We start from the raw sequence: 26,301 nt of genomic DNA on the forward strand, positions 1-26,301 counted from the left end.
GAGTTGAGGCACTTTATTTCACTTTATTTTTTATTTTATTTTTTTAGCAGTTTTATTCAACAGAACAGTTTTATTCTTGCTTATTTTAAAAAGCAGCTCTGATTTTATACCATAGCACATTGCACCTCCAGCTGTTGACCACAGGGTTCCAGCCACTGGGACATTCAGAAGGAGCTGCAGACCGGTCGGGTAGTGGAGCCTGAGCCGAGCCAGCTCTGTGGGACGCAATCATCTGTATGTCAGCAAGGCATCAATTTTCCAACAGTTGATCAGGGCAACATTAAAGCGCAGTTTGCATCAAGAGCAGGTTTACCTGACGTAATCAGACGCATGGACTGAACACATCGCTATAAAAGGGATAAAACATGAGTCACGAGGTTAGGGTTAGGGTTACCTAACCCTGTCTTCAGCATCAGCATTAGTTGTGGTTTAATGTAGAGACTTCCTATTATAGTAGTTATTGTTGAGCTTTTGTATTTTCCTGCAGGAGGCGTCCTTCCCATGATGTTGCCTCTCCTCTCGACCTCTCACACCCACAGGTCAAGACAGATCTATAGAAATGGTTAAGAATGAAGTATTTAGACAAATAAGACAATCCAGGAATCAAACCCAGGACGTTCTCGCGACAGTGCTACCCACCGCATCACCATGACGCCCTGGTTGACACATGTACATTATCCAGGACAATCAGCCTGTGAGCTGAAGACGCAACACATAGTCGTCTGGTCTATAACACATGTGGCTAGTGAGGTACAGCCGCGTGTTCTTCTGTTACATAGACACCGGCTGCAGGGCTCATTGTCACACCCTCTGTGTTTGTTGTCAGCTGGCTCAATCGTAATCTGGAGCTGTGCTGGCAAAGATTGGGAGCCGCACAGCTGTGAAACGATGCCCTGAGTCAACTTCAGGGGATCCTCTAAATCATGTTACAATAGTGAAGAGGGGAACGGAAACAGAGCGCGCACGCACACACACACACACACACACACACACACACACACACACAATGCAGATAACTAAATTAATCATGTTGCATCATTACAGTAATAGTTTTAATACACTTTGTATAGAGACGGATGTAGCTGTGAGCATGTAGGAGATAGAGGTTTATTGATTTAATGCTGCCTGGTCGGTCTCATCCTTTTAATGGATGAGACCTACTCAGGCTTTAGGACTCCCGTGCTTAGATATTTTTGGTACAGAGGTTCCATTTTGCAAAGAACTTCTGAATAAAACAGTCTTAAAATTACCACTGTGCCCCAGCACAGTGGTCAGCGCATGGCGCTCCTGTTGCCCAAGGTTGCATCAGGAAGGGCATCTGGCTAGCTAAGATAAGTGGGCACATGAGAAAATACATGAGCGAAGCACAGAAGGGCATTGGTAAGGATACCAGAGGAGCCAAACACCAACTCCTGGTAGACAGAACAGTCGCCCAAGACTGCAGAGTGCGACACACCAACCTGTGCACAGCCTGGATCGACTACAAGAAAGCCTATGACTCAATGCCACACACATGGATCACTGAATGCTTGGAGCTGTACAACATCAACAGAACTCTAAGGGCCTTCATTGCAAACTCGATGAGGTTGTGGAGAACCACCCTTGAAGCCAATGGGAAGCCACTTGCCCAAGTATCCATCAAATGTGGCATATACCAAGGAGATGCACTGTCCCCACTGCTGTTCTGCATAGGTCTGAACCCCCTCAGCCAAATAATAAACAAGACTGGCTATGGATACCGGCCCCGGAACGGGGCCACCATAAGTCACCTCCTCTACATGGATGACATCAAGCTGTACGCCAAGAATGAGCGAGACATCGACTCACTGATCCACACCACCAGGATCTACAGCTCAGACATTGGGATGTCATTCGGGCTCGAGAAATGTGGGAGGATGGTGACAAAGAGAGGCAAGGTTATCCACACAGAAGGGGTCTCACTCCCAGAAGGAACAATAGCAGACATTGAGGACAATTACAAGTACCTTGGAATACCACAGGCAAACGGCAACCTTGAACAGGCAACAAGGAATGCGGCAACAGCCAAATACCTCCAACGAGTAAGGCAAGTCCTAAGAAGCCAGCTCAATGGCAAGAACAAATCCTGGGCAATAAACAGCTACGCCCTGCCAGTGATCAGATACCCTGCAGGAATAATAAGGTGGCCAAAGGAAGAGATACAGACCACAGATGTTAAGACACGAAAGCTCCTCACCATGCATGGAGGGTTCCACCCCAAATTCAGCACCCTGAGACTGTACGCTAGCCGCAAGGAAGGAGGCCGAGGACTAGTGAGCGTGAGAGCCACAATCCGGGATGAAACATCCAAGATCCAAAGGAAAACAAGGATAAGGCCCCGACAGATGACGTGCTGAGTGAATGTCTCAGGCAGTGGAGAACAGAGGATGAGATGCTGGAAGAGGGACCATCATGGAAGGACAAGCCCTTGCACGGGATGTACCACCGGAACATAACTGAAGTGGCTGATCTCAACAAATCCTACCAATGGCTTGAAAGGGCTGGGCTGAAGGACAGCACAGAGGCACTCATCCTGGCTGCACAGGAGCAGGCCCTGAGCACCAGAGCCATAGAGGCCCAGATCTACCACACCAGACAAGACCCAAGGTGTAGACTGTGCAAAGAGGCCCCAGAGACGGTCCAGCACATAACTGCAGGGTGTAAGATGCTGGCAGGCAAAGCATACATGGAACGCCATAACCAAGTGGCTGGCATAGTATACAGGAACATCTGCGCGGAGTATGGACTGGAAACCCCAAGGTCAAAGTGGGAAACACCTCCCAAGGTGGTAGAGAACGAGTGAGCCAAGATCCTGTGGGACTTCCAGATCCAGACTGACAGAATGTTAATGGCGAACCAACCAGACATTGTGGTGGTGGACAAAGAACAGAGGAAAGCCGTCGTGGTGGATGTGGCAATACCAAGCGATGGCAACATCAGGAAAAAGGAACATGAGAAACTAGAGAAATACCAAGGGCTCAGAGAAGAACTGGAGAAGGCTTGGAAGGTGAAGGCCACAGTGGTGCCTGTGGTGATCGGAGCACTAGGGGCTGTGACCCCCAAACTGGAGGAGTGGCTACAACAGATCCCTGGAAAAACATCCGAAATCTCAGTCCAGAAAAGTGCAGTCCTAGGAACAGCAAGAATACTGCGCAGAACCCTCAAGCTCCCTGGCCTCTGGTAGAGGACCCGAGCTTGGAAAGTGGATGAGACCACCCGCGGAGGGTGAGAATAGAGTGGTGTGTATATATATATATATATATATATATATATATATATATATATATATATATATATATATATATATATATATATATATATATATATGCAACAAGGAATGCGGCAACAGCCAAATACCTCCAACGAGTAAGGCAAGTCCTAAGAAGCCAGCTCAATGGCAAGAACAAATCCCGGGCAATAAACAGCTACGCTCTGCCAGTGATCAGATACCCTGCGGGAATAATAAGGTGGCCAAAGGAAGAGATACAGACCACAGATGTTAAGACACGAAAGCTCCTCACCATGCATGGAGGGTTCCACCCCAAATCCAGCACCCTGAGACTGTACGCTAGCCGCAAGGAAGGAGGCCGAGGACTAGTGAGCGTGAGAGCCACTATCCGGGATGAAACATCCAAAATCCATAAGTACATCAAGGATAAGGCCCCGACAGATGACGTGCTGAGTGAATGTCTCAGGCAGTGGAGAACAGAGGATGAGATGCTGGAAGAGGGACCATCATGGGAGGACAAGCCCTTGCACGGGATGTACCACCGGAACATAACTGAAGTGGCTGATCTCAACAAATCCTACCAATGGCTTGAAAGGGCTGGGCTGAAGGACAGCACAGAGGCACTCATCCTGGCCGCACAGGAGCAGGCCCTGAGCACCAGAGCCATAGAGGCCCAGATCTACCACACCAGACAAGACCCAAGGTGTAGACTGTGCAAAGAGGCCCCAGAGACGGTCCAGCACATAATTGCAGGGTGTAAGATGCTGGCAGGCAAAGCATACATGGAACGCCATAACCAAGTGGCTGGCATAGTATACAGGAACATCTGCGCGGAGTATGGACTGGAAACCCCAAGGTCAAAGTGGGAAACACCTCCCAAGGTGGTAGAGAACGAGCGAGCCAAGATCCTGTGGGACTTCCAGATCCAGACTGACAGAATGGTAATGGCGAACCAACCAGACATTGTGGTGGTGGATAAAGAGCAGAGGAAAGCCGTAGTGGTGGATGTGGCAATACCAAGCGATGGCAACATCAGGAAAAAGGAACATGAGAAACTAGAGAAATACCAAGGGCTCAGGGAAGAACTGGAGAAGGCTTGGAAGGTGAAGGCCACAGTGGTGCCTGTGGTGATCGGAGCACTAGGGGCTGTGACCCCCAAACTGGAGGAGTGGCTACGACAGATCCCTGGAAAAACATCCGAAATCTCAGTCCAGAAAAGTGCAGTCCTAGGAACAGCAAGGATACTGCGCAGAACCCTCAAGCTCCCTGGCCTCTGGTAGAGGACCCGAGCTTGGAAAGTGGATGAGACCACCCGCGGAGGGTGAGAATAGAGTGTGTATATATATATACTTGCCAGTTGATTATTGAGATGCACTTTTGTTAGAGAAAGTCAAGTCACCTGAGAGCAATTTACCAAATCAGGACAGATTTAGAACAAAACATATAATGGAGATGTATAGAAATATGTTTGTCACATTATGACAACTTGGTCAACCATTTTGCAGTTAATGACTTATACGATGAACTACTGACTAGATGTTTTGAGAAGTAAGACTATTGCACAGTGAACTATATAATACATTTTGATCAACATGACATAAACAATTGATAATGTAGCAAAGAGCAGGGAATTGTACGTAATCATTTGAATGCATGTACCAAAGCATTTGCAACTAGTTCAAAGTAGTGAGAAACTGCTTATATGATGTGCACACGTATGGGGTGCCAAATGTAAAAGGAGCACCTATAACTAGTTTTCTCACATTTAACTAAATTACACAACATGTTTTCTCACATTTAGTTAAATGTGCAAAAGTCTAAATGTAAATGTTAAATGTAAATGTTAAATGTTAAATGTAAATGTAAAATGTAAATGTTAAATGTTAAATGCTAAATGTTAAATGTAAATGTTAAATGTTAAATGTAAATGTTAAATGCTAAATGTTAAATGTAAATGTTAAATGTTAAATGTAAATGTTAAATGTTAAATGTAAATGTTAAATGTAAATGTTAAATGTTGGCCGAGTGTAAAACTGAATATTCATGAATAGGCAAGTAGACTACATCCCTACCCTCAAACAGCGCTGGTCTCAGATCAGAGACGCGAACTCAATCACCTCTAACAGTGCGCGCAAACCCCGCCCACATCTGATCTGGAAACTTTTGTTTTTAGCCTGGACGTAACTTCGGCTAGCTAGTATAGTTAGCCAACTAATTCTCCACCGGCGCCACAGAAATATTCTTTTTAAACCTACTTGACTCCTCATTAATGGTGTTTACGACAGAACGGCAGTTTGAAGCGGAGCCTCAGCCCGCACACCTGCCATTACAGCCCGTTCAATCTCCCCCAACGGGAGGGAGTCGGAGCTGGCGGCCATGATGGCTTCGACTTCAGGCTTCTCTCCAGTATTTTCGTGCACCGATCCAGAGTCAGATGTGGGCGGAGCTATGCGTACTGTTTGACGTGTTTGAGTTCCAGCGCTGTTTGAGGGTAGGGATGGAGTCTACTTGCCCATTCATGAATATTCAGTTTTACACTCGGCCAACATTTAACATTTACATTTAACATTTCACATTTAACATTTAACATTTACATTTAACATTTAACATTTAACATTTAGATTTAACATTTAACATTTACATTTAACATTTAACATTTAGATTTAACATTTAACATTTACATTTACATTTATATTTAACATTTACATTTATATTTAACATTTACATTTATATTTTTGTTTATTTTAAAACATGGAGAGAACTGTTTGGAAAAAGTAGGGTGTAGCGGATTCAAATAAATAGTTTGATATTAATGCAGAAACATTAACATTCCTTAAAGTTGGGGCACCAGGTTTGTTTTAAAGCTGAAACCACGCTTGTATCAATCTAGTCAAAGCCAGATGTCAATTCAATGAGTTACCAGTTATGAACAATAATAACAACTTTTTTGCGATAAAACCAAATCAGTCTCTAATGTCATGAATTCTTGTCGCAGTTCAAGTTCAGTGACCTCTGCTTGAATCTGAAGAACAATGCACACAAAACCAGATTCCTTTTAACGTTTTATTAATTTAATACTACTGGATAAAAAATAATAACAGAAAATGAGCAAACAATCAGCATGAAATGATCAGCAATGGATGAAAAGAGAACAGAGTGTTGGTAAATAATGGTGTGTGTGTGTGTGTTGAAAGCTTTGTATGACAGATAATGTTAACGTCAATTAATGAACATATATGAACACAATCACAGAAAACACAGCAATCAGAAATGAATGGATCAATGAGTAACAGGATAAGGAATGGTCAAGACATAATTGTGTGATGGTTTTGATCAAGCAAAAAAAGTATTTGTTTTACACTTATAAAAACCTAAGGATAACTGTTAAATTTGGAATGTTCAATTTTAGCACTTTGAGAAACACCAGAATTCTCAGAGGATTAGAGATGTTCGTCTTGCCTTAGTTTTGAGCTGTCGGCCACTGTGCAGCGACTCCAGTTACCGGTTGGTTGAGCAGGGGTGCCCTCTCTGGTCCAGGTGCCACGGCCTCTGAGCCAGGAATCGTCGCCCACGGGGTCAGCAAAGTAACAGTCGGCCAGGCTGGACTTTCCAAGGTGTTTCAAAGCTTCAGCGCTGCTTAAACTAGCCCAAAAAGGAAACAGGCTGGAATCTAATTTAATTAGTTTGATCAAAATAGCAGTTCAATTAAGGACTGTTTGTGATAGTTTCAGTTTTGCAAAGTTCTTGAGAGGACTTTCTAAAGTAACAACATTCGTATTTCTAAGTTTACAAAATTTAAGAACAAAGGAAAATTAAAGAAAAGTAATGCAACGCAAAATAAAAAAGGTGAAAGAAGTTTGAAGATAGAGGGAAATCCGATTCCACTAGGGTGTCACTGGTTTAAATACCCCTGGGGCAGTGGTCACTGCAGGGCGGAGAAATGAGTTAAGAATAACACACTACATATGTAACAATCACTTTGGCACTCAAATAGGCAGAGAAGTCAGAATGGTTAGGCAAAAAAAATAAATGTATAGATTATTAAGGTTTTATATGTGGTCCTTTAAAATGTTGTAACAAATGAAATGTTATTCCTTGATGAATGGTCTTGTCCCTATATAACACTAAAACAAACACAAATAATAATTGCAAGCAACATCAAACTTTAAATGGCTTAATCTAAATATTACCAAATAAACTATTGACTTAAAAAGGCAACACATAATGCGGTTACATAATTTACCCAGTGTACCTAGCATATACTGTATGTATGGTGCACAGATTAAAAGAAGAAGGTGAGTATCTTTATTTCAATTTTATGCATTCATACAAAGGAAAGCATGGTGATAAGTTGAAGTCCCTTTGTTGTTCTTGAGAAATTTCCTGGTAAATCTGTAGATCAGTCATTGAACATCACACAGAAACCAATCTAATAATAAATAATAGCATTTTGTACACACAATACAATGGCATCAGTTTTATGACAGAAGCAGAACTCCAAATGAACAGTTTTCCTTTTTATTAGTTCACATTCCAGGTTTATGATCCTCTAGTGGGCGAGTCCATGAAGTGAGTCTTTTTCTGGTTAGTGATAAGGCAGAGGAGGACCCTGGTGAGATTTAGGTTGTGTCACCTAAAAGTATCTATGGTCTTTTGATGTGCACTTAGCCATATGTGTGTTGTTTATGTTAAACTCACAGTTCTGTTGTAAGAGGAAAAAGTTTTTTATGAACAGAATTCTGTGTATTCTTATCTTCTGGTGAATCGCAGCGTTGTCTCTGTGGAAGGGAGTGAAGCTTACACGTTGTGTTAAGTTACCTAATTCCAAACGTGGATTGCTACAAAGGCATCTACTTCATAGAAGTTAAGCACTGTTTATACTAAGTCATTAAAGGTGCATTACTACTACAGTTGCTAGTTACTGTTACTGTTAAGCTTTAAAAGCATGTTACTAGCCTAATTAGATGGAACACAAACATAAGAGATGATTGATTTTTGTCTTGTTACTTGTGATCCTCCGACCAGTTTATCTGCCATTACAGCAGTTGCTTTAAGTGGTATATTAAACCGTTACTATGCTGTTATACTGTAAGTAAAGATTACATAGAGGAATATTCATGCTGTGTATGTTTGTATTTTGTGAACTCAATCTGAGGCATAACAATATTAAAGCGTGATACTTCAGGTATAAATATTACTGTATGGCAAAGGAAATTAAACTCCACAGGATCTCAGATTAAGATCAGACCAGCTATGAGAAAGAAGCTATTTCATTTCAAAGCCTAAAGTTTGCTGTGCAGTAATTCAACTTGAACTGAATGTTAATAGAAGATCATAAAATTGAGGGCTATCCATAAAACATTTCATTAGATGCAAGCCTTGATATGCTGTCAATATATTTGAACATTAAATGTCTATTCGGACGCCCAAATCAAAACTGAAAGAAGCAGGACTCAGTGGGACTCGGTGGGACGGAGGACTTAGCAGACCTGAACAGCTGTTTAGTTACCGAACAAGGTAGTTGGACAAGTTTCAGCTCAGTATATAAGCTGCGCCATACAGCACAGTACTTAGTTTGGCCTCATTAAATAGTAAGTCTGTCTACCAAACGTTTCGGGAGTTAGAGATCCTTGTGAATTCAGTTCACCAAGCATTTAAACACAGTTTTAACACAGAGCCTGTTTCAGGTTTTTATCCAAGCACCAACCACGTGGTTTGGTCTCCAGGCAGCGATGTTTCTATAAGACCCATATCCAATAAAATCCTTCGTTAAATAGCCCTTAATATTTTAATTAGCGCAGCATAGCCACACTTTTAGCTCACAGATAAAAACAAGAAATAAAAGTTACACTGACTTAGCGTGTGACCAATCAGAAACAAGACCTGGTCCGTACCCTTTCCGTAATGTTCAAATGTTGTTGTGTCACCTGTTAATGTTGTTGTGTATTCTGTTAATGTTGTCATCTTTCCTGATAATGTCGTCGTGTTTTTTGTTAATGTCGTCATGTTTCCTGTTAATGTTGTTGTGTTTCGTCTTTTGTTTGTTCGTGACTTCAGGGTCACCATAACTATATAAATAAAATTGAAATGAATTGAATTGAATTGCACATGCAAAACCAGAGGTGGGAATTCCTGGTTCTCGAGGGATCAACAAATCACAGAGGAGTGACTTACCAAAATTTAATAAACATCAAAACAGTTCCTCTTACAGGACAAAGTAACAGTAAGTTAATAAAGTGTAGTTTATTAAATATCAGATCTCTCTCATCTAAATCCTTGTTAATAAATGACTTGATAAGTGACCATCACATAGATCTGTTCTGTCTCACTGAAACCTGGCTGCAGCAGGATGAATATGTTACTTTAAATGAGTCGACTCCAATGAGTCACATCAAACTATCATGTTCCAAGAAGTACAGGTAGAGGTGGAGGAGTACCAGCAGTTTATAAATCAGATTTATTAATTACTCCTAAACCTAAACATAGTTATAACTCATTTGAGAGCCTCACTCTGAGCCTTTCTCACCCAGACTCTAAAACTCAGAAACCAGTTGTGTTTTGTATTGTTTACCGTCCTCCTGCTCCATATTCAGAGTTCTTAACTGAATTCTCTGAATTCTTATCTGACTTAGTTCTTAGCACAGATAAAGTCATTGTAGTGGGAGACTTTAACATTCATGTAGATGTTGACAGCAACTGTCTCAGCACTGCTTTTAACTCCTTAATAGACACTATTGGTTTTTACCACAGCAGGTAAATGAACCCACTCATCGTTTTAACCACACCCTAGATCTTGTCCTGACATATGGAGTTGAAATTGATAATTTAATAGTTCTTCCCCAAAACCCTCTGTTATCTGACCATTTCTTATTAACTTTTGAATTTAGCACAACTGACCCTATAACAGCTGGAAAGAAATGTTACTATAGCAGATGTTTATCTGACAACGCTGTTGCCAGATTCAAGCAGATGATTCCATCATCTTTTGCCTCAATGTCTTGCAGATACACAGAGAACAGTCACCTTAATCCTTATGAACAGGTTGACTGTCTTGTAGATGATGCTGCAGCTTCTCTACGTACAATGTTAGACACAGTGGCTCCTCTGAAGAAGAAGACAGTGAATCAGAGGAGGTTAGCTCCGTGGTATAACTCAGACATCCGCAGTCTAAAGCAAAGGACTAGACAACTAGAAAGACAGTGGCGTTCCAACAAAATAAATGTAAACTGCATTGTATGGAAGGACAGTCTAATAAAATATAAAAAAGCACTTTGTGCTGCTAGAAAAACATATTATTCCTCCCTAATTGAGGAAAACAAAAACAACCCCAGGTTTCTTTCCAGCACTGTAGCCAGGCTGATAAAGAGTCATAGCTGTGTTGAGTCTACTAAGAGAGATAAGATATGATAAGAAAACCTTTAATAGTCCCACAGTGAGGAAATTACTGCTCACAACAGCAGTACAGATTAGAGAGAATACAGTGACAGAACAGTTTGTGTTGGCACAGTATAACGCAGTATGTATTATGAGGTCATTGAAGGGTTATTGCACAGTAATAAATATAAGTCTTGTACCTGTTTGCACAAATGTTGCACAGCAAATTTATTGCACATTGCGTTAATATAGAATAAACATAAATTAATGCACAGAGTTTGCACAAATATTGTGCAGAGCAGGTTGCTATATAAACCACTGATGCAGTGGGTGAGTGACTGTAGTGGGACGTGGTCAACAGTTCTGATTGTACAGTCTGACAGCAGCAGGTAGGAAGGATCTACAATATCTCTCCTTCACACAGCGAGGGTGGATCAGTCTGCTACTGAAGCTGCTCCAGAGCAGACAGTGAGTCCTCCAGTGGGTGAGAGTCCTGGTCCATGATGGATGTCAGTTTAGCCAGGACCCTTCTCTCACCCACCTCCTGCACCGTGTCCAGAGTGCAGCCCAGGACAGAGCTGGACTTCTTGATGATCCTGTCCAGTCTCTTCCTGTCCCTCGCTGTGATGCTGCTGCTCCAGCAGACTACACTGTACAGTTTTTATATCCAGATTATTTATTTATGCTGCTTTATGAAAAGAAATTAGTAGGATTTAATTGAATTTTTAAAGATTATATGGGGAAAGCATACATGTCAGATTAAAACAGATGAATAACCAAATTCATATCTTCTTCGTGAAATCAGGTTTTGATGAACCTGGGTTAATCCAGGTACACATGCTAACATCTCTTTTCTTTTTAGCACAAGTGACTAATGGGTTGAATCCATATATCAAAAGGGAGAAGGTCTAAATATTTGTTTGTGATTTTTAGAGTTTTTGTTTCAGAAAGCGGTTCTGATTTCTCATCCAATATTAAAAGTTGAAAACGACTGAATTTTGTTGTTTTCATGTTTCATTTTGATGTTAACCTAGACAATTTCTTCTGAGAATGATTGTGTTGGTTTCTAGATGAAAATCAAAACTGAATTAAAAATACATTCAAATCAAATTAAATCTTACAATTTGTGACAAATGACACAAATGCAAGTTTTACTTGAAAAAGCCACGTTATCAATCAGTCAAAAAATAAAATAAAATAAAGAAAAATCTCAAATCAAATACCAGGAACTACTTAACAGCTATAACCTTTAAAGCTAAAGTTTCAAAAGAGAAATGATTAGATCCTTCAAAATAATTGGGTTTGAACTAAACATCTAGTCTATTGATTATTGATGTTCTTTTTATTAAAATTCATTAAAAATGCATCGGCTACTTTTGTATTATTTCCACAAACAAAGATCTAAAATGATTCTTTTTTATATATCTGTCATAGGAGCCATAGTAAGACCTCACAGTGATACCTATGATACTGTACTTTTTGCTTTTTATAATTTTTGACTACAGTAACAACATGGTTACTGAGACTATTTCACAACAGCTTTTAGAACAGTTTTTGCTTTTACTTTGAATATGTTTTTAATTTGTTGATAACTCAACTAGTTTTACAGAATTTATAGTTGTAATGAAATATTTCCTGTTTTCACTTCAGAAAGTTGCTTCACAGTAATTCACACCATCACCACACCAACACCGCTTTTAGTTTTCTTTTTACAGTTTTATACTTTTAAGCTTCCCTTGTCGATTCTCCCCATGAAAGCAGGAGCTGACCTGACCTACTGTTACTACTGTAACTGTACTGGACCACAGATGACTAGAAAGTTGATGAAAGCGTCATCAACGATGCTTCTGCTAGGGCCAACTGTTTGAATGTTTTCAGATTGGGATTGTCACAATCCGGCTCTTAGGCAGGACAAATAGAAAAGGTCCACACATGAGAGTTCTAATTTGAATGTTTATTTAAACACAAAAAAAAAACAAATAAAGAAATCTTAACCACAAGTAAATCAGTAATATCAGTAATGTAAGGTGTGCAGGGATGTGTGTATAGCAGTAAATCAGACCAAACCATAAAAAGAAGCAACACAAACCCAACTACAAACCATATTCCCTGGGGAAGAGAGACAAAATGGCTGAATTCACCAGCTTAAATAGCTGGAGGAGGAGCCAAAGTAGCAAATGACCTGATGGAAAGATCCAAGGCCCGCCCACACAAAACAGGCCACGCAGGACACAACACAGCCCAGGCTGTCACACCCTCCCCCTTAAAAAGTAGTAGCACCAAAAAACATGGTGATAGTTTGCTCATTGAAAAACTACTGTAATTAGGATTACGGGGCACGAGATAGAGCGCCAGCCACCAAGTTCTCTGTACCTTTAATGTGCCAGATATCTAAGTTATATGGTTGCAAAAACAATGCCCATCTCATCTAGCGTTAATTTGGACTCTGCAGTGATTGCAGGAATGTTAAGGGATTGTTGTTGATTGGAACGCCAGAGCCTCCTTCTCTGCCCCAGAATAGTTTAACTGATAAGGCAGAAACTTTTTTGAAAAGAAGCTCACTGCCCTTTCAACCCTGTTTACGTCATCTTGCAACAAAACAGCTCCAGCCCCCACATGGCTGGCATCCACCTGCAGTTGAAACAAATTCCAGCCTTCGGAATTCTTTAGCCAAGGTTGCAACACTCCATACCCTAACATACCATCCCCCTCCTCCCGTGCGGCCCCTACCCCAACAGGTGGGGAACTAACGCTAGCTAGAAGGGAAGCATTGCCGTCTGAATCAGAACCACCGTGGATATAGTACGGTTTATCAGATTTACATGATGCATCTTTGTTGATTTCCTTTTATTTGGCACAGACACCTCGAGATTAACTTCCAACACTTTACGAAGCACCACACAAGGACCAAAATATCTAGCCTGAAAATTACAAGGTAACAACACCATAACTTGATCTCCAGGGCTGTAGTCATGTTTCTCCACACGACGGTCATTCGTTTCTGTGCACGTTCCAAATGTTCTTTAGCCAGCAGTTGTGCCTCAGTTTTTGTTTAAAACCATTCACATAGTCCAACAGATTTGGAAGCGGTTTAGAGGACTTCGACTGGTCTTGCACAATAGCTAACAGGCCACGTACTTTGTTCCCAAAACAAAAATCATTTGGACTAAACCCAGTGCTTTCTTGTACTACTTCCCATGCTGCTGCTAGACCGTGGCAGTGGACCAACACAACCCACGATTAGATGTTCAAATGGTTGATTCACTACAGAAATAAGTTGCAATGGAGCCGGTGTGATAACCTGTTTGGGCCAACCTACTAACTGACAGGTACGACCAGTTTTAACATACCCAGAAACATCCTTTTCAACCGCAGCCAAAAGAAATACAGAAGAATACAGCCGTATGTTTTCCTTACTCCTGTATGAGAGCCTGCCACATCGTTGCCTAAAATGACATCAACTCCTTTAACAGGCAAGTCGGGACACATATCCAAGCTTTCTGTATATCTGCTCTTACTAAGTCAGAAGACAAAAACACCTTATGCACAGGAACAACTAACCCTAATCCACAAACAGGAATACAACATCCTGAGTCTGACTCAGGTGAGAATGGCAAGACTGAGTGCCGCACAAAAGTATTTAAAGCACCAGAATCTCTGAGTATCTTAACAGGCACCCTCCTATCACTCCCCAACAAAAACACAAACCCCTCAGAGACAAATGGTGCACAGCCCGGTTACAATTTCCGACCTTCAAGTCACAAGAATCCAGGAACGGATGACTATTAAAAATAAGCTTATGCGTCAACACATAGTCATCGGCAAGAACAGCAGCTTCAGACGGAGTTCTGTTTTTGTGCTCACTGATGTATGTCGCAATGGGGCTAGGAACACATTGCTTGAACTGTTCTAGAACAGGGCACAACACAGCCCAGGCTGTCACAGGAAGCAAATCAACATTAAACAAAAAAAGGACAAAAGAGATGGAATCAACAGAACAGCAACATTGGCAACTCCTTCAACAGAACAGGCTTAAGGAATCTTCTTCTGTCTTCTATGAATCTACATTCAAGCACTAACGGAACATCAAGGATTTAAAAGGGACTGAAAGAGAGACTAACACTGAATGGACAATAACTTAAAATGTTCACAGTAATTTCCCTTTTTTGTATGTTTGACACTTAGTGTTAAAAAGGGACGAATGTGGTAAATTTTGTGTTTGTCATGAGATGCTGTGCCTCTGGCTGAGGGTTGATCCTGGGGGGTTATCAAGCATTTGGTTATCAAATGGTGGGGGTTTCACTGTAGTGACCACAGGAACATTGTTAGAGGAAGTAAAGGGGGGTTTACTGCACTCATGTATATCAAAGACCAGTCAACAGCAGCATGTGAGGTTTTGTAACTGGGTATAAATACAGGTCTTGTGTCCTCAGTCCTTCAGTGTATACTTTGTACATAGTGAGATGTGACTTATGTCTTAGATGTACTTTAATTGTGATCCACTCCGAGTTGACATGAGAGTAAACTTTGAGATGGTTTATCACATTGATGATCTCTGGTTGATTTTTTATAAGATTTCCACAACAACCACTGGCCCTCGTGGAGCAGGAATGTCCACCCCTGTTCATGCTTCATGTGTCTTTTGCTTTTTGACATGTACCAGCAAAATAACTAAGCATGTCATAAGACGCCGTAAGATTAGTTAGATATGTACTGTACAGTAAGGAGCAGGTAGCTTCATGTATGCTGCACTTTAGATAGAAGAACTGCTTCAGCTGAGATTTCTACATGTGTTTCTCTAATTGTCATCAGTACAATGAGGAAATCAGCATCTAACTCAGCAGCTGCTCACACTGCAGGAAGTATGGGTTTACTGGCAGACTGAAGATCAGTGACTGCAGCAGCATAGTTTGCTTCCAGGGAGGCATTTGAGCCAAAGAGAAGACTTCCCCCGATGCTGACAGTGATCCACACATTCAACCTGAACTGGCCCAGTAGCTGCACTGTAGCCACTTCAGGCTCTTTCTCAAACACTTGGTGCTGGTGAAGATGTGGTTCTCAGCAGCAGCTGCTGATATATAAACACAGACTTGTTAAATTTGTGAGTAAGGTCAATGTGCAAAAACAAACACAGACAATTGAAACAGACCCAGATGATGAAGGTAGGGTCACGCGGGAGGTAAATGTGACCACAGAGGAAAATATGCAAAACAAACACCTGCAGACTGGCATATCTGATGTGTGACCAAGAAAAGTTAAGTGAGACAAACAGAGAGTCTGCTGATAGGAGATATCCTTTAAGAGAGAGGAGAGAACCGAATCATTTAAAGGACTTTGTGACGGGCAACAGCAATAGAGATATACATAACTATTGATCATTGTTACAGAACAGTATGTGGTGTCCCACATACATTTAAGGAGGCTAAACTCATCAAACTCTCAAAACAGCTTTTGTTTGTCTCATGTTTGCTCACAGTCGCAAAGGCAAACTTCTTCAGCTTCAGGACAAAGCTCCGTAGGAGACTGGGCAGCATCGGGCGGCGTGATCAGCTGCAGGTCTAAGACTCATTAATGCAGCTAGTAGTTTGTTCTACATACGTTTACTCTGCAAAAATAAACGTATGTATTTATCGTAGCTACCTGGTCTAAGTTATTTGTAGCACTTCGACATTCGTCTAAAATATGCAGTGCATTTTAAAATGAAAATACTATTATTATTATTTATTACCTTTATTGTAAACACAGTATTAATTGCACAATTTGGACTGGCGAAGATTTGCGCTTCTTCCATAATAATCATGGATAATCAAGGAAGAAACTGCAGTTCATAGATGTTATTCAGGGATGGTTTGATAAAGTTTCAGTGTGTTTTTCAACTGAACTGTCAGCCAAGGTACGTGCATTATCAAATGAATGCGCCTGTCAGCGGGGAAGACATCAACTCTATTCAGTCGCTCTTCAGTCACTGCTGCCGTCTCCTCCCCAGTTCACACACCTTAAAGCGTCCGAACCAATTAATGCGTTTCCAGATTGACTGGTGATGCCGCAACAAATAATATAATATTGCCGGCCCCCGTGGTTCCCAGTGTTTTTTTTCCATAGAAAATGTGGGTGTTACAGGTTGCCGACCACGTGGTCTAGATCAGCCTTATTCACTTTTTTAAATTGTAGCAACTTGTCCACAAATCAAACACTGCATGAGGGCGCGCGCACCGCTGTAAGCATGCAGCTTCTTATTTTCAGTGTTAAACTGCCATAATTTGCCATAACTTACCTACGTACATAACTATACTGCGCACTTCCGCAATCATATGACTATATCACCGAATATAGCCCCACGTGTTTGTGTGACCACAAGCCTTATTCACGCTAGTCCCACTTCACACTCCTTTACACGCTTCTTTCCCTGTGAGCGCCAGACACACGCGCTCCATTCAAAGGACCAAATTGGTTATTAGTCCCTGGTAACAGGGTGGTGACCCGTAAATTAATTAATTATTAATTCAGTTAATAATTATTAATCAATAATAATTAAGTGTTTCACTTACCAAACTATAGACCTTTGTCATATAGTTATATAAATTTAAGCTAATAACCAAATTTGTGAATCTAAAATTATAAACATAATTGGTATCTCCACTCAGGAGCTATACATCCAATTATTATAATTTGTGCTCCTCGCATATCCCCAACATAATTAGTGCAAACCTGTGTGAGGTTAATCAAACTCAGCCCTTTCTGAGACTAGGTGGTGTTGCTAATTCATTTGGCACTACCACAACCCTCACACTGCCCCAACACTGCCTATGCCTTTCTGTCTGTCTGCTAAGGATGCAGTAGTGGACTCTGATTGGTTAGGATTGATTTGATTGTTTAACTTAGACCAATCAAAGGGCAGTAAGCAACTGGTGTACTTGGGGTCTCGACTTGATGCAGGACTAACAGGACAACTTACATTCTCAATTCTTTATAGTTAGCCAAATGCAAAATGTGTTTGCGTTTCCATTGGAATCATGAGTCTGGTAAACTTCCACACATAGACTCTGACACTGTTTACAGACTCATCACACTCCCCTCATCACACACGAGAAGCTGCTTTGGATGAATGCAGTGCTCCCTGTGTCAGTGTGATCATCTCATCTCCTGTCTTCCTGTCCTCCCAGGAAACGTCTTTGTGCTGAGCCTGGCCTTTGCTGACCTGCTGGTTGCCTTCTACCCGTATCCACTGGTGCTCTATGCCATCTTCCACGATGGCTGGTCACTGGGCGAGACCCAGTGCAAGGTGAGCCATGGCTTGTAAGACAGCGCGCCTATTTGAACAAGATTTAAAGATATATTGTGTGTAGTATAGTGCATACAAATTGTGCAGAGTCTCTTCAAAATATTAATCTTCTGTTACTCCTATTATTATTGACAGTTTACATCTTTACCTTCAGATCTCTAAACACAACCTGACATTGTGTCTGGGAACATTCCACTAACAATCAACAGATTCTGCCTTGTCATTTAATCATTTAGTCATTTAGTTTTATAAATTATGTTAATATGAATCCATTTATAACCATTAGGGAAGTCCAGTTTATTGAAACACAGACATCATTATCTTAACCTAACGAATAATACAAAGGCCTGGATGCGAACCTGATTACATCCCCTTTCCATTGGGGAGCTGTTCGCTGGTGAAGGACTAAGTTAACCCTACAGAGGATTCACAGCCAACAGCAACCTGAAGTCCTTCCAGAAACCAGTTACTCACAAACAAGCTGCTGCTCAGGGTGATTTGGTCCTGACAGTGTAATCATCTGCTACTATACCTCTGTGTCCTTCGCAGGTGAGCGGCTTCCTGATGGGCTTAAGCGTCATAGGCTCCATCTTTAACATAACAGGTATCGCCATCAACCGCTACTGTTACATATGCCACAGCTTCAGCTACGACAAGCTGTACAGCTATCGCAATACGCTCCTGCTGGTGGCGCTTATCTGGTTGCTCACTGTGGTGGCCATTGTGCCTAACTTCTTTGTGGGCTCGCTGCAGTATGATCCACGCATCTACTCATGCACATTTGCTCAGACAGTCAGCACATCCTACACCATCACTGTGGTGATCATCCATTTCTTTGTGCCCATTGCTGTGGTCACCTTCTGCTACCTGCGCATCTGGATCCTGGTCATCCAGGTGAGGCGCAAGGTAAAGTCGGACATTTGCCCCCGCATCAAGCCCAGCGACCTAAGGAATTTCATCACAATGTTTGTTGTGTTTGTACTGTTTGCAATATGTTGGGCACCACTCAACTTTATTGGGCTCGCTGTTGCTCTCAACCCTAAAGAGGTGGTGACTCGCATTCCTGAGTGGCTATTTGTGGTCAGTTACTTCATGGCTTACTTTAACAGTTGCCTTAATGCCATCATCTATGGCCTGCTGAACCAGAACTTCCGCAGGGAGTACAAGCGGATTGTGATGTCTGTGTGGATGCCACATCTGTTCTTCCAAGAGACGTCCCGTGGGGGGACGGAGGCCATGAAGAGTAAACCCTCACCTGGACTGAATAACAATGAGCAAGTAAAAGGAGAGAGTCTGTGATGCTCTGTTGTTTTTCTTCACCTTCTGTACGTAGACCTAGACTGACAGTAGTCAGTCAAAGAAAGTAGAGCTGTGGAGTGTTACTAAGGCTCACCAACTTTGGTTTATTTACATATACATAATGTTTTCATGACCCTATAAAGCCCAAACCATTAGTCTTAATTGGTCAATACCAACAACTAACAATAATTCAAAATAGTTTCAGTTAGTATTCAATTCAATTTGTATCAAATGTGATACATCGGGTCACATTGCTAAAAAGTGTAAACTGGAAATCTACTTGATTAATTATTTGCTGCCCCTGGTGTAATATTTGTGCATTGCAAGCATCTGATCTTACGCTGATGCTACAGAAGGCTCCAAATCTCCTGTAGCATATATGATACGTTTGGCATCTTGGGGTTAAACTGACTTTACATAGATTCTATGTTTGTCTGCTATCTGCACACAGCATCTGATAGGGACTCCTGGGTCAGGTTCACAGGCGGAAGGCGTCAGAATGAACACCACAAAAATACCTCACAAGCAGAACATACAACTAAGTCCATACAACCAAGTCTATACGACTGAGTCTATAAGACTGAACTCGGAACTATGTGATAACATGTCTATGCTTAACATCTATGCTTAATTCTTAGATGTGTTGCCATAGGAACAAATAAATTCAGTTGTGTGGTATTGCAATAATATAATAAGATCTCTCACCAGACTGACATCTTGACTCAAACAAATCAAAGGCTGTTGTAAACCTGCTGTTGTCATCTGACCTGACCTTGTTGCAGGGAATTATGTCAGCCACTTGATGTTGCCGAATTGATCTACTTGACCCTAGGCTTGACTTCAGTAGTGTCAGTGGCCTGACTAAACTAAACGCCTGACTGAAAGCCAGACCCACTACTGTAGGTTCTAGACTTGACTTCACCTAGGCTTAACTGAACTAAAACAAGAGGGAGCAGGACCCAAATGCATGACTCATCAGATAACACAAGATATAGATTTTTTATTTCAACAGATTAATTCCAAGATAGAAATACTAACTAAGAATGCAAGGAGCTATCAACATATATAAACTACAGGGCGGACAAAAATTACTACACGCTTTAGAACTAAAAGAATCACTGCTAAACACAGGAGAACTCAATGATTAAGAAACAATTCAGGTAATAGGGCGACTGTCATTCACTGCACAGCAGGACAGCATACAACACAATGGCAAACTAGGAAACGCAAATAACTAGATACTAACTCTAACTAAAGCACAGGAGACAAAAGACACCAGGAACACATACAGACCCACTCGACAAGAATGACAGCACATTTGACAACAATCCAACAAAAGTGTGAGTCACTGGAGAGCTTCTGTTCAGACTATCATAGATGGGTGTATGTAGTCAGTAGTCAGACCAGGTGACACAAGATTGGACCAAACGGGAAGTGACATCCCAAACACCAAACAACGACAAGACAGGAACAAACAAGGGCTCCTCCAGCAGACCGAAGGGGTGAATTGCCCCAAAGGCAGTGCCAACATTCAGCACCAATGTAGGGGGGAACCACTGAAGGCTGAGGAAGCATCAAGTCACTCAGAATATTCTAATGTTGAGTATGTAGACAAACCGACAGTGAACATATTAATCAAGTGTTTCCAGACATCAGTCAGTCATGAGCACAGCATCCAGTTTGGTAACAAGTGCATAGACCTGCACAAGCCTTGGTTAAGGTTCAGGGAAAACTGTTGGTCTGGTTTAAATGAGAAACACGTAGTATTGATTCATTCTGTCGCAGTATGCAAGAAAACCAGTTCTCCTTTAAGGTGGTGTTTAACCGTAACCATCTGTCTTCTTCTGACAATCCATCCATTCTGTTCCCTACACACAGCTGCTGTTCTCAGCGTAGCGGTGCAGCTTTAGGCACCTTTTACTGCTGCAATAATCTTTTTGTCATTCAGTTTCCAGCAGTTGTTTTATTTGTTCATGGGTTTTGTTGGAGAAAACCAAAATTGCTGAGCCTTGACAATGTGTTGTAAGTCCTCATGCTTGTCCAGCTAAGGGTGCAGCTGCGTTGTCTCGCTCTTATGTACTGTAGTAATAATGTAATAGACTCCTGTGCCACTTGGAGCACAGCCCCTTTTTAAATCTGTACACTATGACTGTATTTGCTGAACCATAATATTTGTTGATGGTCATGGCTAAGTGCACTACGTTGTGGTGAATCCTAACACATGTGGATGCCTCCAGTTTGTAATAGACATTTACACGGTTGGTGCCTAATTTATTGCTCATAACCATAAAAGAAGATTTCACCAAAAAGTAAAACCAAGCTGCTCCAGGTCCTGATGCTGTTCCAGCTGAGGTGTGTTCACATCAGATGAGGAGACAAATCTTTGACATATCAACACACATCAACACAAAAATCAGACATAGGGATGTCACTAGGGTTTCATAAAGTGTTATAAAGACATTGGTGTCTGCATGCGATTTGATCTTTATCTCAGTATGGGCAACTGGGGCATTGTGCCGACTCCAATGTGCTTTTTCTGAGGGCCCACTGTATCCACAAGCTTCTACATTGGTGTGAACACACCTTCAGACACTGCTATCAACTGTTAGGAGCATTCAACCATTCTACTCGAGTCTACAAAACCCTGGTAGCCCATGAAAGCACAATTATCCATGGTGCCCAGGTGATAGGAGTGTACTTATGCAGTTTACAGGTGGAAATCTTAGTAAACTCTGAATCTTAGTAAACCTTCTCTATGCATTTTATACTTCAGATCACTACCAGAGAACATGAATGCGAACAGCGCTTACCCAACACTTGTGAATAATGCTACTGCTGTTCTGTCCTGTGTATCTTAGTAAAACCTGAGGCCTCTCCTCTGGGCTCAACCTGCAGGATTCCCCATTGGTGAAGAATGTGCATGTTGCATATTGTTTGGGAAGGATCACTAAGTGTTTGTGGAATTTCTCCCATTTGACTATAATTGACAAATAAACTCCTTGTGGCCTTGCAGCCTGGCGTAGGGTGTAAAGTATAGTATAGTATAGTATAGTATAGTATTAGTATTAGTATAAGTATTAGTATAGTTAGTTGTTCAGCTATTGTTGAGTTTAATACTGGTAATGATATATAATAATAATAATAAAATAATAATTGTTGTTGTTATTATTATTATTATTATTTCCTGCCTCATTGCTACTGTCCCTAACCCATAGAGCAGAGCTGCTCTCACTACTGTCTTGTACCTCCACCCACTCCAACCCGCCTGCACTCGCCTCACACTCTGCTTTTCCTCTTCTCTCTCTGTCCATGAACTCTTCTGTCTCCTCTCCTTCTTCGACCTTTTAGGTTAACAGCATCGGTGGCTGTTGTTGTTAACCTGGGCCTCAACCGATCCGGTATGAAATTCCTGTGGACAATTGGCATGGTTGTTTTTGGGAACTTTTATGCCAGATGCCCTTCCTGCCGCAACCCTCTCTATTTATCCAGGCTTAGGACCGGCACAGAAGTCAGTGCCTTGCAACCCCTGTGGCTAGATTTTTTAAATTATTATTACTATCATGTCAAGTGCATGTATTATTATTTATTAATACCTCATAAGCCCCACAAATCACTTAGTGGTCCTTTAGGTGAAAAGTGATAAAAAGTGAAGGCAAATATATGAAATTATTGTTAGTATTGTTCTATTTATTACTGTGATTGACAACCTGGTTTATTCAAGCTCACCACTGTAAAATGTTTGGCACTATAAAAGCCTAAATGTTAATAAAAGTTTTTTTAACTAAACTTTACTGTTGACAGTGGCACTTGTTGACTCCCACACATCTCCAAAGCAAAGCAGGTACTTGATCAGGTTAGTCTGAGTGACAGGTTTTAACTCCTGTAGCGTGTGGTGAAGCCTGGCAATGACCCAAAAGACTGCAAACCACGAAGACTCCGAGGCAGATGCCATAATCAATACGGTTGATTGTTTGTGCTCTCAGCTTCATTTCTAGATGACAACATGCCACACAGGTGATATTTTACCATCAGCCTGATGCCGACAGACTTTATTATTTAACACATTTTATGAGTTGAGGGATTAGTTCTGTCTGCTGTTTGCAGTCACCAGTAGAGCAGGGTGGTTTCCTCTGTTTCAATGTCGGACTCCGTAGTTTTCTCTGGACCCCTCCCTAATGTGACCAGCGATGACATGTATAGCCGGCTGTCATCGCTCCACCGCTGGTTGTCTAGGTGGTGTCCTGCAAACGATGTGGGCTTTGTGGCTAATTGGAGCACTTTTTGGGAAAACCTGGGCTGATTAGAAGAGACGGCGTCCATCCCACGTTGAACGGAGCCTCTCTGCTCTCTAGTAACATGGCCATGTTGCTTAGTCCCCCCACTGCTTGACAACTCAGAGTGGAGCCCAGGACGCAGAGTCGCAGTCTTACACGCCTCTCTGAATGTTCTCTACAGCCGCGACCCACTCTTAGTCTTAGTTATCGCATAGAGACTGTGTCTGCTTCTCGACCACCTAAACTATACAAGTCACAAACAAATCAAAGAGGAGTGACTTACCAGAATTAAATAATCAAAACAGTCCCTCTTACAGAACAAAGTAACAGTAAGTTAATAAAGTGTGGTTTATTAAATATCAGATCTCTCTCATCTAAATCCTTGTTAATAAATGACTTGATAAGTGACCATCACATAGATCTGTTCTGTCTCACTGAAACCTGGCTGCAGCAGGATGAATATGTTACTTTAAATGAGTCGACTCCAATGAGTCACATCAACTATCATGTTCCAAGAAGTACAGGTAGAGGTGGAGGAGTAGCAGCCATTTATAAATCAAATTTATTAATTACTCCTAAACATAAACATAGTTATAACTCATTTGAGAGCCTCACTCTGAGCCTTTCTCACCCAGACTCTAAAACTCACTGTATTGTTTACTGTCCTCCTGCTCCATATTCAGAGTTCTTAACTGAATTCTCTGAATCCTTATCTGACTTAGTTCTTAGCACAGATAAAGTCATTGTAGTGGGAGACTTTAACATTCATGTAGATGTTGACAGTAACTGTCTCAGCATTGCTTTTAACTCCTTAATAGACACTATTGGTTTTACACAGCAGGTAAATGAACCCACTCATCGTTTTAATCATACCCTCGATCTTGTCCTGACATATGGGGTTGAATTGATAATTTAATAGTTCTTGCAAACGCTGTTGCCAGATTCAAGCAGATGATTCCATCATCTTTTGCCTCAATGTCTTGTAGATACACAGAGAACAGTCACCTTAATCCTTATGAACAGGTTGACTGTCTTGTAGATGATGCTGCAGCTTCTCTACGTACAATGTTAGACACAGTGGCTCCTCTGAAGAAGAAGACAGTGAATCAGAGGAGGTTAGCTCCGTGGTATAACTCAGAGATCCGCAGCCTAAAGCACAGGACTAGACAACTAGAAAGACAGTGGCGTTCCAACAAAATAAATGTAAACTGCATTGCATGGAAGGACAGTCTAATAAAATCCTCCCTAATTGAGGAAAACAAAACCAACCCCAGGTTTCTTTTCAGCACTGTAGCCAGGCTGACTAAGAGTCATAGCTGTGTTGAGTCTACTATCCCCTTAAATCTCAGCAGCAATGACTCTATGAACTACTTTACTAATAAAATTATCACCATTAGAGAAGACATTCAGCAGCAACTTCTTCCAAATGACAGAAAGCACTGTCTAGATCCATCAACTTTAAATTTATTAAATCCTCTGTCTTACCTAGACAGCTTCTTCCCCATAACTCATATGGAGTTAACCTCAATAATCAACTCTTCCAAGTCGTCCACTTGTCTTTTAGATCCAATCCCAACCAGATTACTCAAAGAGGTTCTACCTTTAATCAGCTCGTCCATATTAAATCAAATCAATCAATCTTTACAACTAGGCTATGTACCACAGGCTTTTAAGGTGGCTGTGGTCAAACCTCTATTAAAAAAAACAACTCTGGACCCCTGGCTAAACAATTATCTGACCACCTGAGTGGGAATAACCTGTATGAGGATTTTCAGTCAGGATTTAGAAAACATCATAGCACAGAAACAGCTCTGGTTAGAGTCACTAATGGTCTTCTATTAGCTTCGGACAATGGTCTACTTTCTGTCCTTGCCCTGTTAGATCTTAGTGCTGCATTTGATAGAATTGATCATAACATTCTATTACAGACACTAGAACATAGAATTAGGATTAAAGGAACAGCATTGGGTTGGTTTAATTCCTATTTGTTGAACAGATTCCAGTTTGTTCATGTTAATGAGGAATTCTCCACATGCACAAGGATTAGCTATGGAGTACCACAGGGTTCTGTGCTGGGTCCAATTCTGTTTAGCCTATACATGTCTCCTCTAGGTGAGATTATTAGAAAGCATTCTATTAATTTTCATTTTTACGCAGATAATAGTCAGCTATATATGTCCTTGGAACCAAATGAAACAGATCAACCATTAAAAATTCAGGGTTGTTTAAAAGACATCAAAACCTGGATGTCCCAAAACTTCCTTCAACTAAATTCAGATAAAACTGAAATTCGTATTGTTGGGCCTAAAAATCTGAGAGAGACACTATTGAGTCAGATAGCCACCCTGGATGGCATAACATTAGCTTCAGATTCTACTGTGAGGAACCTTGGTGTCATGTTTGACCAGGATCTCTCTTTTACATCATACATTAAACAAATCTCCAGAACCGCCTACTTCCACCTTAGAAATATAGTTAAAATCAGAAGCATCCTCTCTCAGAGCGATGCAGAGAAACTGATCTATGCATTTGTTACCTCTAGGCTGGACTACTGTAACTCCTTACTCATAGGATGCGCTAACAGCTCCTTAAAAAGCCTACAGCTTATTCAAAATGCTGCAGCCAGAGTTCTGACAGGACTTGGAAAGAGAGATCACATTTCTCCTACATTAGCTTCTCTGCACTGGCTGCCTGTAAAATGTAGGATAGAATTTAAAATTCTCCTACTCACCTACAAAGTACTTAATGATAAAGCTCCTTCTTATCTTAAAGACCTCATAGTTCCTTATGCTCCCAGCAGAACACTTCGTTCTCAGAGTGCTGGG

The 26,301-nt window shown here is 41.3% G+C and overlaps 1 protein-coding gene and 1 long non-coding RNA gene across 2 annotated transcripts in view; one reads left to right on the forward strand and one right to left on the reverse strand.

The window, feature by feature from the left end:
* mtnr1ba (melatonin receptor type 1Ba) overlaps window positions 1–20,464 on the forward strand; it is a 66,604-nt gene extending 46,140 nt beyond the window's left edge. The window contains exons 2-3 of the mRNA XM_029170482.3: window positions 17,785–17,903; window positions 18,453–20,464. Of these exons, the coding sequence (XP_029026315.3) occupies window positions 17,785–17,903; window positions 18,453–19,202 (869 nt within the window). The 3' untranslated portion in view covers window positions 19,203–20,464. The remainder of the gene's footprint in view (window positions 1–17,784; window positions 17,904–18,452) is intronic.
* Window positions 27–5,701, reverse strand: LOC129605053 (uncharacterized). Its single transcript, XR_008696530.1, has 3 exons — window positions 5,503–5,701; window positions 314–551; window positions 27–215 (listed from the first exon to the last, which is right to left on the reverse strand). It is a non-coding gene; the product is annotated as an uncharacterized LOC129605053 (long non-coding RNA).
* Window positions 20,465–26,301: the final 5,837 nt, after the last annotated feature.

Source organism: Betta splendens, chromosome 13 (assembly GCF_900634795.4).
Source record: "Betta splendens chromosome 13, fBetSpl5.4, whole genome shotgun sequence".
NCBI lineage: Eukaryota > Metazoa > Chordata > Actinopteri > Anabantiformes > Osphronemidae > Betta > Betta splendens.